The sequence below is a fragment of the Falco cherrug genome, chromosome 13 (assembly GCF_023634085.1).
Source record: "Falco cherrug isolate bFalChe1 chromosome 13, bFalChe1.pri, whole genome shotgun sequence".
Lineage (NCBI taxonomy): Eukaryota > Metazoa > Chordata > Aves > Falconiformes > Falconidae > Falco > Falco cherrug.
The window spans coordinates 6,950,841-6,977,171 of NC_073709.1; the positions used below are offsets into that span (position 1 = coordinate 6,950,841).

The 26,331-nt window shown below is 45.8% G+C and overlaps 1 protein-coding gene and 1 long non-coding RNA gene across 3 annotated transcripts in view; one reads left to right on the plus strand and one right to left on the minus strand.

Moving 5' to 3' along the window:
* Positions 1 to 25,447, plus strand: part of BMP2 (bone morphogenetic protein 2) — an 85,936-nt gene extending 60,489 nt beyond the window's left edge. Inside the window, exons 4-5 of one of the 2 annotated variants that reach the window (XM_055725368.1) lie at positions 14,998 to 15,132; positions 24,696 to 25,447. In XM_055725368.1, the coding sequence (XP_055581343.1) occupies positions 14,998 to 15,132; positions 24,696 to 24,750 (190 nt within the window). In that variant the 3' untranslated portion in view covers positions 24,751 to 25,447. The other variant, XM_055725369.1, reaches the window with a different exon arrangement.
* The window catches only part of LOC114017647 (uncharacterized), a 366,106-nt gene that overhangs the window by 4,903 nt on the left and 334,872 nt on the right, over positions 1 to 26,331 (minus strand). Inside the window, exons 9-14 of the long non-coding RNA XR_008734858.1 lie at positions 25,442 to 25,554; positions 16,705 to 16,794; positions 15,683 to 15,867; positions 15,507 to 15,593; positions 6,177 to 6,261; positions 11 to 4,510 (exon numbers count right to left, since the gene is read on the minus strand). This is a non-coding gene — a long non-coding RNA (uncharacterized LOC114017647). The remainder of the gene's footprint in view (positions 1 to 10; positions 4,511 to 6,176; positions 6,262 to 15,506; positions 15,594 to 15,682; positions 15,868 to 16,704; positions 16,795 to 25,441; positions 25,555 to 26,331) is intronic.

A 26,331-nucleotide genomic window follows, 5' to 3' on the forward strand; every position in this document is an offset into this window, starting at 1 on the left:
GGGATTTCACCTCTCCTGAGACTGTCGATAGGACGTAAGCATGAGTCCATCTTCAGTACACCTGGATTGGCTTCAGTCCTCCTGCAGCTGATGAAGGACATACAGAGCAGCAGAACAGATCTGCTGGGAAAATTTAGCTGGTCAGCCTGAAAGTCCCTCGCATCTCCGTGTCCCCCCTCCCATCCAGTCAGCACGTTAGACCTCCCTTTTTTTGCAACTGTGCACAAAAATAATGGGTCCAAGCATAGCAGTACGCTGGTGTTACATAGAGTGACTAGGTTGTGCAATTTCTATTGCCGTACAGGAACACTGCTTGCTTTTATGCTTTAAAGTCAATGAGAAGAAAAGTAGAAAAAAAATTGTCCTGCCTTTGCTCTTTGGCAGAAGAGCAATAATTTCAGTGCACCCTCCCCCCCCCCCCCCCCCATGTGCTTTGCTGTGTTACAGGCAGTGGTGTTGCTTGCAATGAAATGCCACAGCTGTGAACTTTGCTTCGTGTTAGGCAGGAATGAAATGTTCTCTCCTTCACTTCTGTTCGCAACACAGGCGACATGATTCTCTATTACATTACCTGAGTGATCAACATCCAAATTATTCGTCCAGACAGAGTGTAGCAGGGCAAAAAAACCCACCCAAGAAGTCTGTGGTGTAACTTCAAATACATATATATTTCCGTGCTTGCAACTCTCCTGTGTAGGTGTCTAGCAATTCCCGCTGATTATCTAACCATGTGTTTTATTTTTCTCTTTTTTTAAAAAAATAATAAATGATTCAACACATTTTTTTTGTGGCATGTTAGATTGGCTAAAATAACACGTGGCCGTATCCTGCTCTGATTGAATTTAATGCTACCATTCCTACTGACTAAACCGATTCAGCATTAGGCCTTCAGTGTAGAAAAGTCCACACTACGTGTAGAAGTAGCCAGGGCTGTAAATACAGTCCCTGTAGCTTGGGGACATACTGAGCTCGTTTGGTACAGAAATAGTATTATTTCATAATCTGGATACAGATTGTCCAATCCTGCCCAGTACAGGCAAAGCTCCCACTGAATTAAGAAGAGAAAAAAAACAGGTTGAAAATTTGCGATTGCAATTGAGGTCACTATAGCACAATCGGTGCGGTTCTGAAACGTGCAGATGTTGCAGTTTTTCACTGGAAAAAGTCATGGCCCAAACATGCTGCTCAGCTCGGAATGTTCACAGCAAGAATTGTACAATTCATGCAGTAAGGGCTGGCTCCCCTTCCAGTTATGCTCTCTGTAAGTGCCTGGCTTTCATGCCTGTGATAGTTTTCTGCAGTGGATTACCTGTATGTCCAGCAAACAGGTTTTCCAGGTGCAAAGTGGTGCACGGAACAACGCCCAGAGGGGTAACGCTCAGAAACTCATGATAACTTCATGCGGTAGGTCCTGCACCACAACAGAGCCAGGGCAGACCTGAGTCACAGTCCTCAGGGATGCCTCACAAACGCATGGCTTTCTAGGATGAGGCACAAGTTAAGTCTCAGGTTAAATTTATCACAGGTTTGGCCCTTCCTCCTAAACCACTCGGACAGCTGACTGACGGGGGAGTGAGAACGATCCGGGACAACAGAGGAGTGGCAGGATTTTGTGAAACGAGGAAATGGCTTGTGGATGCAAACTGCCCGGTGGGGTTTCACACTGCCGTGATGTTAATCCTCCAGGAGAACTGGATCTATACTGAGGCAAGGTAAAGAGAAAAATTTCTTCAGCTGGCATGTGCAAGCAGGGCGATTTCAGATGAACTTGCTCCTCGGTGTAGCTGAGAATTCCCCAAGAGGAGGGCAGCTGAGAGCAGCAATAGGTATTGCTCTGGGACATCAAGGCCGCCGTTTAGGATGCTGTGGTCTCTTGCAATAGAGATACTGCAATAATGCCCTCACTAAGGACACATTTTGTGTTTTTGGCTGATACACTACAGGAATTCAGTGCAGAAGGTGTGCAGCTCACCTATAAACACAAGTGATTCTGTATTTGGCAAAAAAAAAAGGCATTGTAGTTGAGTCTTTCCTTCCAGCTGGAGGTCCCTTCGTCTGATGGTCTGCACTGTTTATGGAGAAACCGTGATCATCAGGGTCAGATGATCTGACAGTTATTAAAAACAACAGGCCAACAAATGACATCTACCTGGCCATGGAATGAAATACTTGACACACCAGATGGGCCGCCTTATCACCAGTTTCTCCAGCTTACCCACTCAATATTGATAACATGCTCAGAGGAGTTAGGAGAGTCATGCCAATAATCACAAATGCCTAAAGACTATCTGCAACAGGGCTTCATGATAAGAGATGAGAAAGTAAAGTTCTTTTCCAAAGTTAGAAGATGTTAAAAGCTGTCTTTTTGGAAGATGGGGATAAAGCTCTGTTCGCTATTGTGGGAGGTTACTGGCGAGTCCCCTCAAGGCTTTGGCTAGGATGTCTGCCACACATCTTTCTGCAAGAGAGAGGTTTTTCTGCATTACTTAGAACTGAGGTCGTTGAGATACTAATTTGATAGTGTTCAGACATATTCATAAGTAGTCTGGTAAAAAGGATGAATAGTGAGATGAGAAATTTTGCAGATGATGCAAATTATTCAGCATTGTAAAACTAAATCTGGCCACAAAGCGCTGCTGAAAGAGTTCACGATCCTGAGTGGCTGGGCAATAAAATGACTGAGGTAGTGCAGTGTCAACAAAAGCAGAGCACATGCAGAAAACTCACCCCAACTATACTTCAGCGTAGACAAGCCCTAAATGTAACATTTAGCAAAGAGAGCTTGGAGGCCTCTGCAAATACCGTTTCAAGTTCGTCAGAAGAGGCAGCTATGACGTTAAGAATGAACTGGCAAAGAGGCAGGGCCAAGTCAGAAAACATTATAGCACTCCTCGATGAAACTCTGCCTCCATGGCAGTGTGTTTGCCAGCCATCTAACTCCACAAGGGTTGAGCTGAACTAGGAAGCATAGGAAGGAAAATGTTCAGGATGAGGAGAGCTGGGCAACAGCTTCCATGAAGGTGGAAAAATAAGCAGATGATGAGTCTTCAGAGTGGAAAGGGATGACAGAAGCAGGAGGCACGGTAACGGTCTGTCAGATCATGACTGACATAGAAAAAAGCAAATAGGAACTGGATGTTTGCTGCTTCTCCCAAGAATTAGAGGGGACCTGGTGATGCTGTCACACAAGAAGGTTTAAACCAACAGAAGGAAGTACTTTTTCATACAAAGCATAATTAAATTGTGGAACTCGTTGCCACAGGATGTTGCAGAGGCCAAAAGTTATAAATGGCTTGAGAAAGGGATCAAAAACATTTGAGGAGGCTAGATCCATGGGTGGCTGTTAAAACACACTGGTCTGGAGGCAGCCTCTGCTTTGGGAAGTCCATAAACCACGGATTGCCTGAAGCGAGGAGGGTACAGCAGGGGAGGGATTGCACCGAACCTCCTCCTTGAGGTTTTTCCGCCTGCATCTCCTCCTGGCTATACTGGGAGATGGGATACTGGCCCATGTGGCCTTTTGCTGTGACACTGGTCAGGTCCCAGCTCTGCTGGGTCTGCTTGAGGCATGCCTCTGCTTACTCCCTTTTAATAATAATAAAAAACCCCAAACCCACAAATGCAGAACAACAAAAAAGCACAACCGAAAACAGAAGAGGGGGAAGAAACAACCCCAGCCCTCCACACACAGTTAGTAGGCAGCCTGGTAGTTGTTTTATTTTCTTTAGAGTGGACTTTGTGTTGCAAGTGGCAGGAAGCCATGAACCACAAAAATAAAATAATTCTAACCCTAGTGCTAAGTAAGGAAAACAAAGATGGCTCAGCAATTAGCAGCATTATATATGTTAGTACTAAGTAACAACAGATGTCAGGACTTGAGCCCTTTGCATTCCGTGCAATCCTTCGGAAACCAAAGCCTTTTGACGTTGCTATACATTATTGCAGTTATTTTGGGTCTGAGAGAACAGCAAAGGCTCTCTGAATGTTGGAATATGTAGGCTGTAGGACTGGCTGGGTCTTACCTGTGTCTACCTCGCTGTCCTGCATACTTCTGCTGACTTAACAGGCTAGCGTGTGCTGTAAAAGGCTGCTCTGTAAAGACATGCGCTGGCCATGAGTCATTAGCAAGCATGCGAAGCTAATTGGCAAAATACTCATAAAAGATTTTGAAGGTGGGTTAATTACAATTCATTACACTGTAAACTGTCCCCAGGCTATTGTTAAAAAATGCAGGAGTTTCAAGGTCCAGTATTTTATGATTCATTTTGCCATGCAGTGAAAAACAGACTCTATATCAAACTACATTCATTATAGTTAAGACCACAAAATCTTTATTGGTTTTCCCAACATTCCCTCCTTGTTATATGAATTCATATGGACTGCACATTTCTAACAATTGGCAAGAAGGCATGAAATAAAATTTATGATATTTTCTTACCTTCTACTCGGTGCAGCTTTAAAAACTGCCCTTTCTAGTTGCTTTACCTCCTCCCACCTTAATTCGCTTGAGCTGATAGGATGGGAAATTGAAAATAAACAGAGAAAAGAACGGGAACAACTTCGCCACATTTAAGATTTGGTCGTCCGATGAATCTGGCTGCTGCATGTGTGTGCAGGAACCTTAGCTTCAAAAGGATACTGGTAACAAAACAGTAATAAAGAAGAATTTCCCCTTGTAGTAATATAGATAATTTTTTTTAAATTCAGAGTAGACACATTTTTACCAATTAATTGTACTTCCAGATGGAGGCTCTTGTAGCTAAGGTCAGGACTCACCTTCAGAGATCTGCTCAGACAAATCTTGCAGGCTCGTGTATCACTTTACTCATGTGAGTGATACTACCCACATGCTTTGCCAGACGGGGACCTTTGTCTACTCGTAGCCAAATTCTCCAGCTTATAAAAGAAGATAACAGAGCCTCTGACTGTCTGCCTACACCAGGGATGTCAAATACTTACAGTTTCTTGTGAAAGGTCTGTGGGAGGGAGGCATTACAAGCGAGTAGCTTGGTATAATTTTCAATAATGCTGTGTTGAGAAAAAGTTAACAGAGGAGCCAGCTGTGACCTTTGTGGGAGCAGAGCCAAGCACTGCTCATCAGTGCTACCTCTGTACCCTTCGCCGGGGTCTCCTTATCTCCTCGTGCTGGCTGGCACTTGGGCTCTCCTTTGAGGCGTCAATGGTGCCATTCTGCCGTGCTTTTTCTCCACCCCGACGCGCTGGGCTCCGTTCACTTCTGCCAATGCAGCAGGCTGCCTGCTGCGCTGGCCCAGCCTCTGCGGACTGCACCGAGTCCTACTCTGCAGGTTCACCCCTATCTCTACGAGCCTTGTTGCTGCTGGCATTTCCAGTTCAGCCGAGCTAACTTGGGGGTTAAACGAGTTCTGATAGGCTCTAAGCATATCGCTATTACTGTTATCAATATGGGGCAGTGAGCTGCCATGCTCTGCTGGAAGTCCGAGCTCAACACAGTGTCCAGCCCTGCTTGGCTTTGGGGCACTGCTGTCCCAGGTGGGGCAGCCACCAAGGGCAGTCACAGCTGGTTCAGAACCGAATTTAAACGTAAAGAGTAAACGATGGAAATAGCCAGGGACTAATGCTCGTCCCCATTAAAAATGTTGATGACATGGACGGATTTTGTTCTTTCAATTAATATTTTACTACTATGTTTTTTTGAGGTGATGGGGAGAGGGGGAATATTGAAGAAATCTCTCACTCAGGCAATAATTGAATTGCTGGTCTTAGTTTTTTCTTATTGAAACCTCTAAATCTTTCAATGAAACTGGACATTTTTGGACGCAAAATTTTTCATTCAGTTGAAAAATGCCTTCTCCATCACAAAAAGGCATTAATAGAAAAAAAAAAACCCACCCCAAAGGCAAACCAAACCCCTTCCAGCTTGAAATTAGTCACATGGGAATACCAGTTTGGTCTAGTAAGACTCGGTAATAGATTTATTGTAGTGTGCATTGGGTTTGTTTGCATTAGCATATTGTAAAGTGATAAATATCTTGGGTTGGCTATTCTGACTGAGGTTTTCTCTGGGGAACTGGATTCCCTTACATGACAGTGTCATAACTGCCGTATTTATTGGGACCAAGAATTTGTCTAGCTTGGTTTCCAACAGAGGCATGCAGAGAAGAGTAAAAGCTAACTCAAGCATTTACGATACTTACCCTGGGTAGTTTGCCAGCCTCCACGTCTGCTCTGTCACACTGGGGACTGACCTCTTCCTACTGATGTTACTGGAGGCTGTGACAACTGCAATGAAGATCAAAGTGGTCACCTGCACCATGTGATTTACAATGGGGGCATTTTCCCACCAGCGGATCCATCGTATGGGATGTACCTCTTGCCTTCCCTCCTGAAATGCTCTCCTGATTGAACTGGTGGGACCCCCCCCAGTCATTGTGCCAAGAGCTGAGCAAAGCCCAGGAGTTTATAGCCCAGCAGCCAGAGCTCGGCTGGGTTTTCAGAGCCGGTGGGCACCTGGAGCAAAGCACTTGGAAATCAGAGTTCAAGGACTATAATATTTATGGGTACTGTGACTGTGGCTGGGATCTAACAACTATATCCAAAAACATTGGCAAATACTTCTTTTGTCTTGTTTTGTTTTGTCAAGAACTACAGCTGTTCCTGTTGCCATCTCACCTGGAACTAGTACATGAAGAAACTTCATCAGCTTCACTTCATGACATTTAGCAATGCCAGTGCTGTTATTGGACAGATGTACCAGTGGGTGAAATGGAAGCAAATGAGGAAAAAAAAAAAAGTGACCAAAATTTTCCAAATGCTCACAGATATTTGTTTCTAGCAGTGGAGAGATTTTGCAAGTGGCAGGTGTCAGTATTAAGTACTGAATTCTTCATTTTCCCATTGGTCTCACTATAAACAGGGATATTTATTTTCAAAATAGGCATTTTTCATCACTTCTTTTTAGGGTCATGCCTCTGTAAGGCACACAGATGCTGAATTTGGACAGGACCTTTTAGCCATAATATATGAAGCTCCAAAATTTCAGAGGCTTCACTAAGAATATTGTGCAGAAATTGGGATTTTTGCCATTGACTTGATTGGCTCCAAAATTGCACCCTTGCTGCTCCTTGGAAGTCATCTTTGATTTGGAAATCATCTTGATGAATGCTGTGATACATTAGTCTCCAAGGAGATTCCTGCTACTTCATTGTTTTGATGAGGCTGTAAATAACAAAAGAGCCTTACTCATCAAGTGCTCGTCCAGTCTTGGCTCAACTCAGAGTAGTCAGGACTGGGCAACAGCAAAATGTTAATCAAATTCCTTCAAATCTCAACAGAAATGTTGAACAGAGCTTCTCTAAGACTGCAGAAAACTCTCCATGGGAAACTGTCAACATTTCTATTTAAGATATTGTGTCAACATTTGGCATCTGTGAACCAGCTGGTGAAGCGTTTGGAAAAACCAGGAAAATACAATTTATGGATGTTTGGAATACATATCTACATGAGTATATACCCATAAAATTTATACATATTTCTATCTAAAATATACAACCTACCTATATACAAATTTTTCCAGTTGCTAACTATGTGTGTGTGTGTAAATGTGTTTATGTGATATTTATATATGAGAACAGGAAAATTTTCAGCCAGCTCCAGTTTTAAGCCAGCCACTCTGAAGGCAGATTTGTTTGTTTGTTTCTCAACCCCCTTTTTGTCAAATGGAAACGCGTGGCCAGCAGGTTGAGGGAGGGATCCTCCCCTTCGCTCGGCCCTGGTGAGGCCATGGCTGGAGTGCTGTGTCTAGTGCTAGGCTCCCCAGTTTGAGAGAGACAGGGAACTGCTGAGGAGGGCCCAGCAGAGGCTATGAAGATGGTGAGGGGACTGGAGCATCTCCCTGATAAGGAAAGGCTGAGGGAGCTGCGCCTGTTCATCCTGGAGAAGAGAATGAGAGGGGATCTCTTCAATGTCTACAGATAACTTAAGAGCAAGTGTTAAGAGGACGGGGCCAGGCTCTTCTCAGTGGTGCCCAGCGACAGGACAAGGGGCAACGGGCACAAACTGCAGCACAGGAGGTTCCACCTGAGTAAGAGGAAAAACTTCTTTACCCTGGGGGGTGAGAGAGCGCTGGCACAGGCTGCCCAGAGAGGCTGTGGGGTCTCCTTCCCTGGGGACATTCAAAACCCGCCTGGACCTGACTGTGCAACCTGCTCTGGGAGAACCTGCTCTAGCAGGGGGTTGGACCGGGTGAGCTCCAGAGCTCCCTTCCAACCCTGGCCATGCTGTGATTTTGTGACATGGTCTCTGCTAGCTAGGAGCTGGATATCCTGAAAGCTGTTCTGGGTGGGCGCTGGGACAGGACATCACTGTTGGTGCTTTCAGAGTTGCTACCATCAATAACTTCTCTCTCCCACACAAGTGTTGAGGGAGAGAGCTTGGCCCCACAGCCATCTGTGGCAAAAATCCCATTGACTTCAATGAACCTGGATTTCACCCTCCGTCCTTGGAAGAATTTTACAGATATGCAAATAACACACTGTCTATATCCCATAATCAAAGCCTCCCCTTATCGAGTTTATTTACTTTTACACTGCGTGTGATATTAAACTCAAGCTCTTTAAATTCCCGCTTTTATTCTAGGCTCAGTAGAAGGACCCCCCTCTTCTGTTTTCACTGAAATTCATCGAGGTTGGTGGAAGTACCTCACTGAAGGTCCCTCATGTAGACTGCTTCCTACAGTAAATTCAAGGGCATAAGACACCTCACAATTGGCTTTTATAACCTTACGAGAAAAAAAAAGCCTGGCTCAAAAGCTGCTGACTTTTTCTCCAGCAGAGGCTGAGCTGCTAAGAGATTTGTAGCAGCCCCGCTTAGTGAGCCAAGCCCTGCAACTCAAAGGAGGGAAAAGTGTCATAAATCATTGCAAACGAGGCACCGCTATCTAGCTGTACACCCATGGGCCAGCCATCGCTTTTGGAGCCAGCAGCTCACCAGCAAAGATGACATGATCACCACCACGAAGGCAACCTGGAGCCCTGCAATGAATTCAGGTCCCCTGTGTGACCTTGGACAAGGCATGTAGACTCCTTGCCTTCACTTCCCCATCTAGAAGATGGAGCTAGTAGCACCTGATTTGCTCATCATGCTTATTTAAATTATGAACACCTCCAGGCAGAGGCAATCTCTTACAACGTGTCTATACAACGTCTAATAGAAGGCCCTTGTCTCAGCTCAACCTCTAGGTACTACACGAAGGCAAACAGTAGTACTTGGCACACTGCAGATTTCAAACTAGAAATTTAACACCAAATAGTTCTCATTCTCTCCTGCTTTTGGCACTTGGCCCTATTCAAGATGATTTTGTTTTGTTTTGTTTTGTTTTTTAAGAAGGTACGAGAGCAAATCCCGAGGGCTGTCTGTCTCCGATTCCTATTAAAGTTTACATTACACTCACTGGCAGTTTGTCTCAGGATAAGAGTCCCAGGGTTTCCCCCTCAGATTTTCAAACAGCCATACAGCAGAAAGCAAGAAAGCATGAACTCTATCTGGTGCTGGAGCTGCAGCTGTAATCAGAAGCTTTATGATGAAGTTCAGCTGGAAGAGCAAAGGAGAGGAGAAAAAAAAAACCCCAACACAAAACAAAACAAAACAAAACAAAACAAAACAAGGGAATGCCATCAAAGTCTTTCAAAGACAGAAATTCATTTTACCTTTGTCAATGACTGTGGTTTTCAAGGATAAAGATCAAAGCAATGACCGTGGGCAGAGCTATGACAAATGCCGAGATCAGTCTGTTAAACCCTAGCATTAGTGCTACAGTTAGACTGGTGTCTAGACTAGCAGTGGGTACTCATGCCAGGTTTGGCAAACACGGCAGTGGAGCGCTTGCATCAGAGCTGTAACAAGAAGAGTGAGGCATCCAAATTGCAGAGGGGAGGGAGCAATCAGACTCCAGCAGAGTGGAACTGGAAAAAGGAAGTTTAGGAAAAAAACCCCAACCAACCAAAAAAACCCACCCTGCCACAAAAAAAACATCCCAGATTATTGCCTGAGCTCAGGGAAAGACAGCTGAGAAGACGCATCCCCCCTCCTGGTTTTTGCATTGTGATTAATGTACACAGAAAGCTTAGATAAGTGGGGGAAAGTAATGCCAAATTCTTATCAATACAGATGAGCTGGCTTCATATTCCTCCAGCCCTTTCATGTGGAAATGAGAGTGCATTTGATGAGGCCAAGCCCATGTTTGAAACAGCTCAGCTGGGATGTGCGCGTGGTGAGGGTTCAGGTGCCTGCACAGAGAATCGCTACAGCTGGATGGAAAAGGGGAGACCTTTCCAGAGGGCAGAGGGTGCCTTCAGCTTCCTTGCTTTTTCTGTTCCTCATAGGGAGAACAAAGCCCTTGCTCCGTGGCAGAAATGCATGCTGAGGTCTGAGCTGATGGACTGTGCAAGGAGGCAAGGTGCTTCTGGCTAGTGAGGGGCCCTGGCCCATGGGGTCTCCACGTTCCTCCAGAGAGCTCTTGCATGGACCTTTAAAACTCGGACCCTGTCATGTCCCAGAGGAGGAAGGTGGATAAATAACAGCAGTACACACACGCTTACAGCAGCTCGTGTTAGTACGCTTGGGGCCAGCCCCGCTCCCACCCTGCTGCCCTGGGGCACGTGCTTGCTCCAAGGCTGCAGGCCTGGATGGAGGAGAGAGGAGCAATGGCATCACTCTGTGTGTGGCACCCTGTACCAAGTCTGGGGCTCTCCTGGCTTGAGAATGCCACACAGAACTGATACAGGGATAAACTAGAAAAATTGATGGTCAGCCACCATTACTGGAGCATCTCAAAACTCCCCAGATACTTGAAACCAACCATTTCTCATCACAGTTACATTGGCTTCCACCAGTCGCGATGAGTTCAAAAGAAGCTGTGAACTTATGTGGGCAAATGTGATCTCCAGTGGATGAAGATAGACAGGAGGAAATATTTTCATAGACCCAGCTGGTTTCAGCTGTGCTTCACTCAGGGGCTTGCATTGCTCCTTGTCAGGAATATGGCATAGTACTTGCTAGAAACAATTAGCTAAGACTTATAGTGGTCATACGCTATTCTCAGCTTTGCTACTGACTCACCTGCACAGCCTCGGGCGAGTTGCTTGCATATTTGTGCCTTAGTTTACCCATTGGTAATAGCAGAGATAGTAACAGTCTCACAGAGTAGTGTGAGAATTAGTTAATTAATATTTGGAAAACAGTTTGTGCCTTGACGTCTTTGTGCCTTTGTTTACCCATCAGTAATATCAGAGATAGTAACTGTCTCATGGAGAGGTACAAGGATTAATTAATTATTTGAAAAGCAGATTGAGATCCTTGGATGAAAGATGCTATGTGAGTAAAACATATCATTAAAAACATCTCCCTGTCCTCTGTGAAGTTAAAATAAAGCTGGAGCTTCTTAGTCATTCAAATAATTAAACCATAAATACTGTTTATTTTAATCTTCTCTTTAAAAAAATAATCTAATCTACGCAGTGATACCAGCCAAAGAATGAAAAATGTTTCAAATTCAGGACACCTATCAATTTGAGGAGCTTGATTCTTAATTGCTTTTTGATTTCTATCAATGGAAAGTGAGAGCAATTGTATTCACAAATGCCTGCAAAAGCACAGGGCAGCTGGGCGGACACCCACAGTTCCTCTGCAGGGTTTCAGCCTGCATATTCACATGGATCCAGCAGCTGTACACCGCACCGCACAGGGCTTCTCACACTAGCCAAGCAGATGATCCTATTTGACTTGTTAACCACCAGGGAGGTGTAGACTAGCCTGTCTTAAAGGCATGTCAAAGCCAGCCTCCCCCCCCGCAAACCGTGGGTGCAGTGAAGCAGGGTGGCACGAGCAACTTCTCCTCCCAGGAATGGTGCCAAAGGGACAATGCAACAAAGCAAAGGCACCAGCCTTGCAGTCAGTCCATCAGCCACTGATCCATTCAGCCTTGCGCATCCTGGGCAGTTTGCATTGCTCGTCCCTCCTAAAACTCGGCACTGACTGTGTGCTGCCAGCCAATGCTGCCTTGCTGGCTCTGCCCAGTCCGTGGGGAGAGAAATCCCTGAATGAACTGACTGACACTGGGAAGGAACCATAGGAGAATTGATGGGAGTCTCTATCTAAAGTCATCTTTTATTCAGAGGCAAACATGCCAAATGCGGAAAGTCCTCTCAGTCACTATCCTAGGGACTTACTGTATGCTGGGGCCAAAAATGTATGCAAGTGGCCCGTGTTTTTATCTTTCTCTCTAGTTTTTGTGCATGTTTTTGTTTTACAAAGCACGTATGTGAAGAAGAGGTTTGCAATATCAAGGTCATGGGTTTTAACTGAATGGGGACTTTTTTAAGCTGTAACTACCTTTGGGAACCTGCTAGCATAACAATCTGCTGTGACGAGCACCCAAACCACCACCCTACGTAAGCCTTCCACTCGCTCAGAGGGCCCTGTTTCAGCTTTCTCATGGCCTCCCACTCCTCCCTGCCCGTGGAAGATCCTGCAGGAATCACCAAGTAACCTGTGTGGGAATGAGGAAAGGATGTAATTGCCTTCCTGAGCTCCAGCGCTTTCATTAGTTAAATGTCCTCCTGTCTCTTCCACGCTAGTCCAGCTTCTACTGAATTTTCATCAGACCAAGAAAGGCCTTTAGGGCCATTTGAAAGTAACCATCAGATAAAAGCAACTGTCATCTTCCTCATGCGGCAGGCAAGGAAGCAGACACAGACTGGTCACACAGGAAGGAGAGGAGGGACCCTGTGACTCAGAGCTTTTGACTCCCAGCCGTCAGCTTGAGACGCCATTCCAGCCAACTATAAAAGCACATGGTTATCTCTGAACTCATGAATAATCCCATTGATTTCAGCCATAAACTTCAGCATCAGGGCCTTAACCACCTGCCTATGCCCGCCACGAGTGGAATAACAGGAGTGCAGGTCTGGTGAGGGCCAAGATCCTCTTGACATAGAGGAAAGCAGCAAATGGTAGTTTCCCTGGTGCATGCAGGTTTCTGTCTAAGAAAACCACCAACGGGGATGAAAAGGTGGCTTTGTCCCTGAGATAAGGGGTCCCTTCTTGGGGATGACGTAGCTCTTGCCCCAGCTCCAGGAGCTCTCTCCATGCTGGACACTAGTGGACTTGGTCAACTCCCTCACAATAGCCCTGCTGGCTGTATGCGGGGGGCTGCTTAGCTGACCACAGTGACAGTGACTTTGGTGGCGATTCCTCAGACAATGTGATCCCAGTCCCCAGGCTTTGCTGGAGGGGACCCAGGTTCCCCTGGGAGGGGAAAGGGGCATTTGCATATATGATGATACCAGCTGTCCTCTCCTGACTGGGAGTTACTGAGTTCTTTAACCCTTTGCTCACGCAGAGTCAGAAGTGACCTGGTTGTGAAGGGATCTCACCCACAAGCAGAGGCGTCCCTCAAAGCTCTGCAACCCAGTGCAGCATACAGTTTACTCCCCCACAGCTGCTTTTGACCTTGCATTTCTAGCAAAGGGCTAAGTGATCAAGGCAAACAAGAAGGAAGCTATGTTCCTGTTGTTGACGAGAGAGTGAGTGAAGCAACCTAAATTATACATGGCGTTGCCTACCAGATGGTCGAAGCGTCTCTCCCTTCTATTATGCAAAGTAATAGTTTCACAAAGTAGAGGGGACCGGAGATACCAGAGCATTCAGGAAACATGTCCCATAGCTGATTGAAAAGCATGTTTTACTTCTAGCTGGTAACATGGGATTTTAGCTGGATGCCTGTCGTTCAGCCCTTCTCCAGAGGTGAAAGGTGTCAGCTCTGCCTCTGAGAGGGAGCAGAAAGACTGTGAACCCAGCCGGAACTGGAGCAGTAATTTGTAACAGCAGGGTTTAGGTTTTGCAGACCGTGAAGGAGGTGGAGGTTTACATAAAATAAACCTGGGCAAAGCCCATTTTATTTCTCACTTAGGAGAAGCTTTCAGTTTGGTCCTTTGTAGCTGTGGACACTGACTTGTAATCCCTCAGCTGGAGTAATGGTGGGGGGGTGTGAGCTAAAGGGACTGATCCCTGTTGCCTAGTATGTCCTAAAGTTCTTCCTGGTCTGCATCCATCTGCTGCCTCATGTCATTATGGCATGTCAACATGAAAACTGAAGGTGTGAATGGAAGCCTACTTCTGCTGGCTTTAACTTCCGACAGTTCAGATATCGGTGCAATGCTTCCCTGGGAATGTAAAGCTCAGGGTGTGCTGAAGCAGTGCTGGACCATATTTGTGGGGCTGAGGCTTCCAGGGGGCCTCCACTGCTGGCTGGCTGGGAGCCCTCCCAATCTCCAGTCTGTCTGCAGCACAGACATACCCATCCTGAGGGTGGGGATGAGATTATTTTCTCCACTTCATGACTGTACAGTTATTTTTCACAATAGTCCTAGTCCATGAGCAGGGCTCCTGAGCACAGCATCAACACCTATTGAGAGCACGTATAGGAACAAAAATTTCTCTGACAAGCCTTGCTAGATTGGCCTCCTTCCTGCCCACTGTGCAAATCCATCGACAGGCGGGAGGCATGGACCTAATTTCACTGATAATGGCATTGATCCATACATAAAATAACCAAGCCACTCATGGCTTTGATTTGTGCGTTTTTTGATCATCTGAAGGTTTTAGAAAGGGTATCAGATAGATCTCACACCCACATCTTCTCTCAGATGCAGCTTTCACTGGAAACAGTGCAAGGTATAAAAATATACCAGGCTTCCCTTACGGCTTTTTGACAACTGAGTTTCAACTGATTAAATCTCAGAATAGGAATGGTGGCCCTTGTTCTCACTCAGAGCTGTGGGCTGTCAGCTCTTGGGCTCATTTCTGCAGCAGTTCACTCTGTGATAAGAAGTTCTTTAAGAATCAGTGGCCAACACAGGACCAAACTCAGCCAGCTTTCACTTGGCTGCAGGTTTCACTAGCACAGATGCTGGAGCTTATAATCCACATTTAATTTTCCCTTGTTTCATTTTTCCCTAGGAATGCAAGGGGAAACAAAACCAGGAAAGGACAGAAAGGATGGAGGAGCCCTGCCTGCACCTGGCATACTGCTTGGGGACTCAGCAGTCTGACTCCTGCTCCAAGTCCTTCCTTCAGACCACTGCCTGACCTCAGGTAAATTGCATCACAGCTTCCCCATCACTCAAATCTAGTTAAGTACAGCACTCATTCTATAGCGGTTTCAAACCAACAGGTGACAAGTGTTATCTTGGAACTAGGCACTTGTAATACTGCTTTTTAAGGCATATACTCCAAAATTCAAGGCATGGGTTTCATAACGAAGTGTGGAAAAATCCCAACAAATATTGGCTCAAACCCTCCCTTTCAGGCCACACCCAAAGAGCAAGTGAGACTATAATGGACAAATCCTCCTCTGGCAGTGGGCCGATCAGCCCCAGCGCCGCTCGCTGAGTCCCAGCCTATTTCACACCATGCAAAATCACCGCGGGAAAAGGCTGATGAAGTTCAGACAATTGATGGCACTGTACCTTTGCTCATGACAGTAACGGCAGCCAATTGCTAGCGTCTCGGTGTCTGGCCAAAGCAGATGGCAGACGGCTGTCTGAAGCTGGGACCTGGGAAAATGGGGATAACATCAGGAAAAAACAAAAACATCTTACATACCTACTACTCCCATCTCACCCCGCTCTGGGGAGATGCCTACTTGCCGTGGACTGAGTCAGTGCCTGGTCTTGTGGTCCTCCAGCATCCCATGGAGCTACTGCCTGCTTGCAGACTTGGGGCTGTTGGCACATCTCATCCCATCTGCTGCGTGTGAGGACTTTACAGCCAACGCTGCAGACCAGCAGCTTGGCTATTTCCACCCTCGTCTGGCTGCTGTGGCCTTACCTGCGTGTGTGAACAAACACACAGCCCCCCGGGGGGGTCAGCAGGTCAGGATGGGGCAACAGCACCGACCTGGGAGTATTTGCTGGCTCCTTTGAAAAATCTCCCCAGATTTTTATTGGCTCTTAGATTACCACAAAGTATCTGCCTGGATCTGGGCTTTGATTCTCCGCTCCATAGCTTCGTCCCGGCTGGCTGGGGTAGCACCTTTCCCTCAGAGACCACAACTGACAGCTTCCTTCTCAGGGAGAGGGAGGAACGGGGCAGTGGTTGCATTTTGAGCGTGGGGAGAGGGAAAGGCTGTTTGAGGCCACTGTCTGCATGAGGGAGCTGCAGGGCTGGCGAGGACAATTGGGAATCATCTTATTTCTCCTCCCTTGGGTTGCTGACTTCATCTGGGGGACCACCACTCCCGGCTCTTCCATTGCCCACCTCCCCAGGTGCCACACTGCTGGCTCCCCCCACCCAGCTGTGCCACCCCAGCTCTACCCAAGCCTCCCCACCGCTCCCCAGGCAAGTCCTGGCCCTCCAGCTGCGGTGTGGCAAAATTCAGTTCTGCCTATGTGGCTGAGAAATGTTGGCTCTTCATAAAAATAGCAGCCCGCCTGCAGGGAACGCGGCAGAAGCTAGACCACACTGAGGCCTTTTATTTCCTGCAAAGACCTGTTTGCAAGACATCGGTGGAGAGCACTATGCAGATGAGCGACACTGTGAAAGGCAGGGCCAGCTCCCCGGTGGGGGGAAAATGAGGTAGATCAAATAGCTATCCAGATTTCCATCAGCTGCAGGGCTGGCCGGGTGACAGTTAGGTAGGCTTGCCATTCTGCATGGATAGCTCACCTCTTTGCCAGCTGTAATAAACACGGGCGCTTGATGCCAACAGATGCGTCTTCTTCCCCACCTGCTCCGTCAGTGCAAGCGGCCTCATCTCTGCAAAATAAGCACAAGAAGAGAAGCTGAAACTGCCACGCGGGAATCCGGTTTGTATTCATGCTGAGAGCTGGCCGAAGAAGGAGAAAACATCAGTCTCAAATGGGTTTTCAAGATTTGGACATTTGGCTTCATCTTTCTCTATGTTCAAACACGATCTGTCAACTCCCATCAAGAAAAATGAGGGAGAATAGCCTCGCCTTTAAAAGTCAGTGCCGCCATGGCTAGCAAGTTCATGAAGCACATGGGAGAAAAAAGATTAGTCTGAACCCATGACTTGAACAAATATCTACACCTTGTAACTGAATACCGCGGGGTTCCCTTCTCTCTCGTGCTAAGAAATTCTGGCCAGAACTCTTTCAGAGTACTAGCAAGTGAAATGCAAGAAAAGCTCTTAAAAGTAATAATAATCCTTCCGCCAAAATTAAAGCTGATTTGCGGAACTTCACGTTCCTCAGTTGTGTTAAGATTTGGGCTCAAGAAAATATCTGGGCTTTGGATGGTTTCATTATTAGTAGGCCACAAACGAATATGGTAGATGATGCAAAAATGACTGCCAATAAAATATTTACACCGATTCTTCATTCTGGGTGAAACATCTTTTATATATATGCATATACATATATACTATAAATAATAGAAATGATGCTCATATTTTATACTAGGGATGTAAACACTGGTCCCAACAGCAGTGGCAAATGAACCACTCACATTTTCTGATTGCATAATTTGCCTAGAGGATGGATACATAATTACACTATAATTAAGTATAATAAACAAAGAAAATGATTTGAGAAGGAAAAATTATCACAGCCTCAACCACATCAGCCAGAAGCTCTCTTCTAATTAAGTTATTTTATTAAACAAAATGTTTTTAAGGTGGGTCCCCTTTGAAAATGTACATTATAGCCCATGTAATGTAATTTACTTTATAAGTAAAACATGGCTTGTGTATGGACAGATCATATCTGATAGGACTCATGAAATACACAGCCACTGGGTCCAGTCCAGCCAGGTGCTGAGTCCTTCACACCCATGGTCCAAGAAGCAGACCTTGAGCGCTGCTCCAGATAACAGCAGCAGCATGTAGAGCAGCCTTTTTTTAATTTGTGCTCATTGATGGGCTCTTTCTGTGTTACTTGGGTTTTTTTCTGATTTAAAGGGAGAAACGCTAGCAGGTGACTCTGATGTTGTCATCCTGTAATGACACAGCAGAGGCAAAGGACAAGAAAAGAGGTAGCTCAAGCCAGACTCTTCCCTCTCAAATGCTTTTACTCTCACTACATCTGCTCCGAGCTTGGCAAGGTGTGAAGATGGAGTCATCTTTTTACCTTACTGTGGCTGAAGAAATCCAAAACACTAGTTCACAAACTACAGGGCTTGGGAAGACCACAAATAATCTACTACCTCACATGGCAAAGGCCATCGGACACCCTCCAGATCATTCGTCTTAGAACTACAGCTTATGTTTTTAAACATCCACCTCCAGCAGCTTGGGGACTCAAGGAGCTATTACAGAAGCCTTGGAGCATTACTCTGAAGTTAGCTGCTGCTCCTGTCCATCCCCCATCCCTGTCCCAGTCCCCTTGTCCCCTACCCCCAAATAAATGCTCAGCTTTAAGTTTCAGCCATGAGATACATCTGCCTCATTTCCACCTTTGTCTTCCTCTTGTGAGTACTTGCAGATTGTGATCAAGCCATCCCTTAGCCTCTCTTCTGTAAGCTCATTAGATCACGCTGCCTGATACAAATCTCTGCTGGTTTCCTGGCTCTTCAAAGCTTGTACAGCCCTGCAATGTTCTTCGGGAAGATCTCTGTATACCAGTGACCTATTTTCTTAACTATTTACTCTGCTCTTCAGTTGCCAAGTCACTTGTAGGGTTTGCTTATAATGCTTTAGGTTTTCTTTCAGCTCATTGTAAAAAATAGCATAACCTCAGTAACACACCTCTTTGCTACCTGTTAGGGATGAGATCTAAGAATGGACTTATATCCAGCATGGGATAAAACATCCCTGGCCAAGGAAAATCCAGGGAAAGAAGAAACTGTGTCCTAAAATATCAGTTGACCACAGCAGCACAAGGTCCTTGAATTCAAAATGTTGAACATTATGTTGTGAGGCCATCTCCGAATGCCCGACAGAGATGCATTTCTCTAGCTCTGTCTCCTGCATGCACAGCTTGTTGGGTGATGGAGAGAGCAGTGGGGTGGTCAAGAATCAAGAATCTTCTCTTTGTGTAGAGTTTTCCACTCTTAAATGTTTGCAGACCTTGAACCACAAAATGTTGTAGGTTATTGACAAGATTATTGATGTGTGTGGTTACTGCTTGCAGGGTGCCCGAGGCAGGACACTTAGGTCATCATGGGGCTGCATACTCCTGATGACTACTTCAGTTTCTTTCCTAATCTCATGCATTTTCAGTTGTATAGTGACCTGATTTCAACTAGGAGCTTCCATTAAAAATCACGTGGCAGTCACAGACATTGTAAACTCAAGCCAAAGAGTCATTTTCAAATACTTGGCAAACACTAGACCACAGAAACTCAACGTGTCGTAAGATTCCACTTGGTCCCATAATCAGGGGTGGGAAAAAGGAGGAGGATTATCCGTAGACCTCAAAGTGTTTTACAAAGGGAGACAAATGCTGCTATTCCCATTTATTGGATAGGGCAACAGCAAGTTGAGACTTGCACAAAGTCACCCAACTAATCAGCCAGAAAACTGCCACTGAAACCCGTATTCTGGTCTAAACAGGTTCTCAGACTGCCCTCATCACTGTAATATCTGCGTACCCTCCAGAAGCACCTTAGGAGAATCTGGGCATGTCTGCACTGGCCAATGCAAGCAGCTGCCTGTCAATCCAGCCCCCTTCTCAGCCAACTGGACAAAAGCCATCTCCAGATGGAAGCTGTGTAGCCACATTAATACCCTCCTGAGCCCAGATGTACGAACCCCACCAACAAGTTGGGGTGAAAGGTCAACCCACCACCACTCTAACTCAGCTCTGCGGCTTCCAGGGTGTAGCTTGCTCATGGGGCATGGAAAAAGCAGATGTGAGACTGTCTCTGAAAGCAGATGGACCTTTCTTTATTCTAAATCAGTTTCATCATCTGTAGGGCCCCTGAGAGCATTTCCTCATGCTTCATTTCTCACTGAGCCATGGAGATAGGGCACAAATGTGTTGGTTATCTCCTTAGAGCCTTACGGCTCCTTTGAGGCAAGATCTGGAAGATGACAATTTGAACAGGGATATCTGGATACACTGCCATAAAGAAAGAAAATCTCCAAAATATATTTTGTAAGTCAGGGAAAAGGAAAAAGAAGGCAGGCATCTCTTCAAACTCAAGATCTACTTGTCATGAGCAAGAGTACTAAGAAATTGGTAACTTAATGATCTGAAGGAAGAGTAGCTGTTATTACAGGGCACTGTACTGGCAAAGCTCCTATACATCACAACAATAATTGTCTCCAAACTTCTCTTCCCTTCCAAGCATGAGGAAACATCAGTGCATTTAGCCTCAACTCCCTGGCAGGCGGCATCACTTCCTTGTGAGAGGCAGGGAGCTGACACAGAGATGGAAAGGCTACAAAAGCCCCGTGTGACCCAGTAAGTCTGACGTAGAGCTAAAGAAGTGAGTCCCGCTCCAAAGAAGCTGACAATCCCAGGGTGCCCTGACAGCTTGTCCTGGACTACTCATGCTCCCAGGTTTGGAAATCCTTTGAGGGTTGCTAAGTTTATACAAACCACTCCTAGCTCTGGAAGTCCAGCTCTGCTCCCCCTGATTTTGCTTTCCTTCCTAGGCACCTACTTCTGCTGTCTGCCAGTGATGGGCCATCGGGCAAGGTGGGCTTTGATCGATGCACTTGCCTGTTTCTGGATCCGAATCCCTGCTGGCAGGGATCCAGTGGCTTCACCAGATCATCACCCTTTGCCTGGGGAAAACAGGGCAGTGCGTAGGCAGCAGTGTTTCTTTGCAGCTTTGCATTTCTTGGACTTTTGTGCAAAGCCCCGAACGGCGAATGTACGCTTCATGCATATGCAGAACGGGCACAGATGCTGCTTGAAAAAATTGGACCTGGTTAACTTGGCTACGATCATCCAGGAAGTTTGTGGCAGAGCTGCAAATAAAATCCAGACACTCTGCCTTTCGGGCCTGTGTCTTCACAACAACAGGGTTCTTCCTCTGGGCATCTGGGCTTGTTGTCTTATCGGGAGGCACTGCTCAGCATGTCTCCTTAAAGGGAAAGAGTGCTGGGAAAGCCACGCTTGAATTCTTTAGAGAAAATGACACCACCTACATAGGAAAACCCCATAGCTTTTTGCAATTATTGCCATGTATGTATATCTTTCCCTCCCTTTGTGATCTTTACCACTTCCTCACCATATGTAAAAGGCCTGATCCTGATGAAAATAGTCACGGTTCCAGAAATGCCACTCAGACGATGTTGATTTACCTCCACAAAGGATGTGGCCCAATGCTTTTGGCCAGATTTTTCTGCAAGCAGCCAGTCAAATCTCTCTCTCCTCTACCCAGAAAGCTGGGGAAGTTGTGCGACAATAACCTTGCTCGACTTCACCTGGCCCACCCAGGGAATAGCTATTTCTGGACGGACACGGAAAACCCAAGCCGTGTCCCTTTAATCTAACATCTCATGCGTGTTGCTGAGCCTAATGTTTAATTTGAAAAAAAAACAACCTGAAAGTAGCATTAAAGGACGCAGAGGATTTGAAAAGCACTATGTTTTTAAGATAGTCTTTCTGGAAAACACTGTATTTAAAAACTGACCCTTTTACCATGAGGTTTCTGAAACTATAGAGGCATCTCAAGCTTCCTGTGAGATAAGGCTTGTAATTTGGAACTGAGTAATGGAGCACAAACACAACTGGCTTTGTATTAAGAGGCAATGTGTAATCATCTGGCAGTGTCACATTGCCCCCACTCCGGAGTGGTTTGGGGCTATTTGTGCTGGAAATTAAAGTTAAGAGCAACATGATGATGAGGGTAGCTCATCCTCCACGCCTGACAGAAGGATGGAGTCTCAGGGTGCAGATCTCCCCGGGGCTTTGGAGGAAAGAAGCCCTGCTTTTGAGCATTTATGGTCCCGTCTCCCACACTTGCAGGACTGTTGATTTAAGATGCCAGCCTGCAACCTGAAGCGTTTGGAAGGACAGCCGTTGAGCGGTGGTGGGCAGAGGTTGCACATTGCAACCTCCTCTTAACTGAAGTGACACAAACTAACAACAGTTTTAACAGGAAGATCTCATTCCTTCATATTTAATTGACATGTTTCTTTTAAAGGGATGGCAAAAACAGAGAAACACAGGAGTTTCCCTGGTGGTTTTATGCCAAGCACAACTATGTGTGTAGGAGCCTTTCAGACTTTGCACTCCCAGAGCAAAGACCAGATCTGGCTTTGGTTTTTTAATTTTCTTCCAATTTGTTGGCGTGAAATCTGACAGCCAGGCAGATGTGTCTGCCTTGATCTTTGGTGTGGATCTCCTGTTGCACTCTCCTCTGTTTTTCCAAGGCTCAATAGGGGAAAGTGAAATTGCTGTCCAGAAACATTAATCACAGCATCTTAGATCTGTAAATTCTCAAGAGTTTTCCTCCTGGAGCACTGGAAGGCTTTGACCCATTTTCAAAAGTGGGGATAAAGCATATATACATAAGGACAGCACGCATACTTGTAGCATCTGCAAAAACATATGGTAGTTTCACATCCCACTAACCAGTTTCCTGGATTGAATACATATAAGTGCAGGCTTTGTGAGAACTAGCAGTTTTTGAATGCTGGGTTTCTGACTCTCATCCCTTAACCGCAGTCCTTCCTTGACTTTGCGAGAGATACCATTTCCCTCTTAATTTGGCAAGTTATTGCAGAGTCTTTCTGAATAACTTATTCTTGTATTGCCTTTTTTTGCAGGTGAAGCTGCTCTCAGGCTCCCCTGACAATCTCTTTACCCATCTTTCCGTTGCATACAGAGATGTTGTGTTATCTCTGCTTAATCCCGAATGGTGAAAAGCAACCATTTCCAGGATCAGTAATTACACCTCGGAGGTCTTGGGATTTTGCTGGGCTGCTAATCTACAGAGCTCATTGCACATTTTTCCATCTAAATCTCCTGTTTAATGAAAGACTGCTTTGCCAAGGGACCCATTTTCCATAAATATACTTTTCTGAAGCATAACATCTAAAACTTCTGGCTTGTTTCTGACAATATCATTTTTCCTGTCTTATCAACATTCTCTGTGCAAATGTACCCACCTATCAGCATTTTTTCCATTTTAGCAACCAAACTTGAGTCCAAGATGCCTTTTGCTACTGCCACCAAAGCAATAAACCCCGAAGAATGGATTTAAGCAAGCACACATAGATATGCAGAGACCCTCCTGCATCTTCCTGTGCCTACGCCACTCCTGTTCTACATTAGTTTAAACTCTTGGAAGCTCCCAGAGCTAGAGATCCTAAAGCCTCTCTGCACCCTCAGTTCCAGCATTTCCCTCTCTTTACGGAAAGAGTTCTCCTAAACTCTCACCTCCTCTGTTTTGCTGCAAATAAAGCCAACTAGATCTTGTCCTTTCCCATGCAAGTAGACCCAGTGGTCACTGTACCCTTTTACCATACCCCTTTTAGCTACTGTCTTCACATGTGAATTCTCTCATAGCTGTTCTCAGTCTTTTCTAGACTAAACAAATCCAATTAAAAAAAAATTCCACACAGGTCATGTTTTTTGAAACCTCTTATCAGTCCTGGTGCTCTCCTCCAGACTTCCTCCTGTATTTACATCTTTATTTGAAGTATAGAGTGCAGATTGGTGGTCTGGGCCTCTCCAGCAGCAGAATGAATTCCACACAAAGGGTGCTCTTAATACTTCTAATAACAGGGATCTTTCTGGGCACACCATAACCTGGTAGACTTCGATTTGAGCTTGTCCTCTACCAGCTCCCCTAGCATATTGTCAGGACCATGACCTGGTTTCTTATGTGTATTTTAATTGTGCATTTTCTTTTTCATCTAAGTCTATTTCTAAAGTTTATTCAGAACATTTTAAATCAGTCCTCCTCCTCTCCCAAAATGGGAGTCTCCCAGCCTGTTTTCTTGTTCTAACCTACCAGAAGAGCCCTGTCTGCTCCACCATCCAAACAGTTCACAGAGATTTAAATGAACTGTGACCAGCACAGACTTCTGTTGATGGCCCTCTTGCTTTGACAGTGGATCACGTGTGCCTAATCTTCAAGGACGTTATTTCAATCAATAGTTGAAAAACAGCAATTATTTCTGTCAGGCAGGTATAATTCCTGAAGCTGACAGCTGTCCGAAGGAGACCTGAAGCCAAGAGTGATACCAGTGAATAACCGGCAAATACCTACTCATCACCTGTACTGAGAAACAGGCTTGAGTACCAAGCCCTGAAACTACACTCTCTCCTTTTTTTTTTTAATAAGAGGACAGCAGCGAAGCTGGATTATTCATAGCTCTGAAAGCAGGATGGGCACATCAGTATGCCCCTAAAGCCAAGATGATGAGCTAATCAACTTCGTATTGTTAGAAGAGTCCCCACCTACGCTTTCACACAAAGGGCCGATTAGCTCACAGGTATGCAAAACTCTGGGAGGATGCCATCTTTCATCGCTACCAGAAGATGTTTAATATATGTTAAGTTGCCAACAATTAAGTGTTTGTGTGTGTGTGCGTACACACGCGCGCAGCCACTTGCTCTGGTCCCAGGAGCTGCATGCTGTTGCGCTAACCCGCCGTGCCGGGGCAGAGCCCCGTGCTGGGCACAGCTCTGCTGCTGTGTGCTCAGCTGCATCGTGGGGTGGCAGGAGCACAGTAGCTACTGCCTTCGGCAGCCCAAAGGAAGCAGATTTTAACATGCTTGCTCTGCTTCCAACAGCAGCAACTGTGACAGCCATGGGCTGAGGGTGTCTGCGTGGCGAGCAAGGGGGTGAGTCTCCAGTGCATGCTGTACTTGCACCACTTCTGCAACGTCCTGGTACAAGAAAGCTGAAAGCACTCCACCATCCAAGTCACTGACGGAAATACTGAGTCTGAGCACACTAAAACATGCGCTCCCCCTGTGCCAGTGTGCTTCATATAAGTAGGTCATTTAAGAAGCGGGACTGTAAGTGCCCATAGCAGCGTGTTACTACTTAGGCTGGCTGGTGTGATTCCAGTTCCAAACCAGGAGTGATGATGTGAAGTATTGGCTCAATGTTTGGAGGTGCTTAGCACCTCCTCCCCATCGCCACTCCACGGGAGGCATGTGGGCACAACACTGTTCACAATAAACACGGGTTTTACATTGCTTCCAGTGTCACCTCTACAGACAGTGCTGCATGGCCCAAAGGGGAAACAAACAGGGGGGGAGGAACTGGGAAGAAAAGTCCTTTGAAAGAACACATTCCCCTCTTCCTCCCGTGCTGAGGCTGCATGCAGCTCATTGTTTGAGAACCGCCAACAATTTATTTGTCTCCTTTCAATGTCCATCAGGACCTCTCAAACTGGAACAAGCTAGAACAATCTCCTTTATCACAGATTTATGTCAGAAGGAAACAAAGGATAATTTGAGGAAGAAACCCTCACTACTATGAGAAAAAAAGAGAAAGTCAGTAGTACATACGCTGCCTTCCAAGGGTGTACCTTATCTCATGTGTCTTCTCACGGTCTTTTTCTGCACTCTTCTTCCATGCTTCTTGCTGAAGACTTGGAGCATGTCAGGAACGCCCTATGCTCCCTATTAGCTTAACAGTTCTCTGGAAAAGAATGGGACCAAAAATTTCATACATTGAAATGCACTTTTGAAAAATATGTAACAACATGTATTTCCAAATATGTTTTCTGACTATAGTGTGTAATCAGTAAAAGACACAGGAGTGCATCACAAACAGGTATGCTTGGAAATAGAAAAGCTTTCTTTCATCTTGCCTGTATAGGCAGACATCAGCTATTGTACTATAGAGAATTTTTCCATCTAGGCCACCTATATTCTAAGGAGCAGAGATGCCAAGGGTGCGCCACCTGCATCTCCTCTTCCCAGGGATGTGTGCAACGAGGGCTGGTTCATGTTGGGCAAATCAAACCCCTAGGGAACTGAGTGTAGATTCATGCCCTACAGCTTGTGGGGAGAAATCATCCCAGAATAACTTTGGTCTATTGCTGACAAAATGTAACTGGCTAAATCCCAAATGACTCCATCCCTGTAGAGCTTTGCGGGCTTCAGAGGAGCGGTTACGGTTACATCAGTGTGGCTCTAGCAACAGTGGGAGATCCCAGCCCTGCCCCAACGATGATTGCTCCTTCAGACAGACCATCACCTCTCCATCACTGGCTGCCGTTCACAGCACGGCACACCAAGTGAGGCAAAGAGGGAATTGCGGAGGCAGCAGCTCCCTTTGCTTCCTCTGGCCAGTACTTGTACTTAATGCAGAGCGTTTTTACTTTATAGAAGTCTTTGCCCTAATCACTGGACTACCTCGGTTATCGCCCGCACAAACATTCCCTTCAGATCAACATACCGGCTGGGCCAGAAA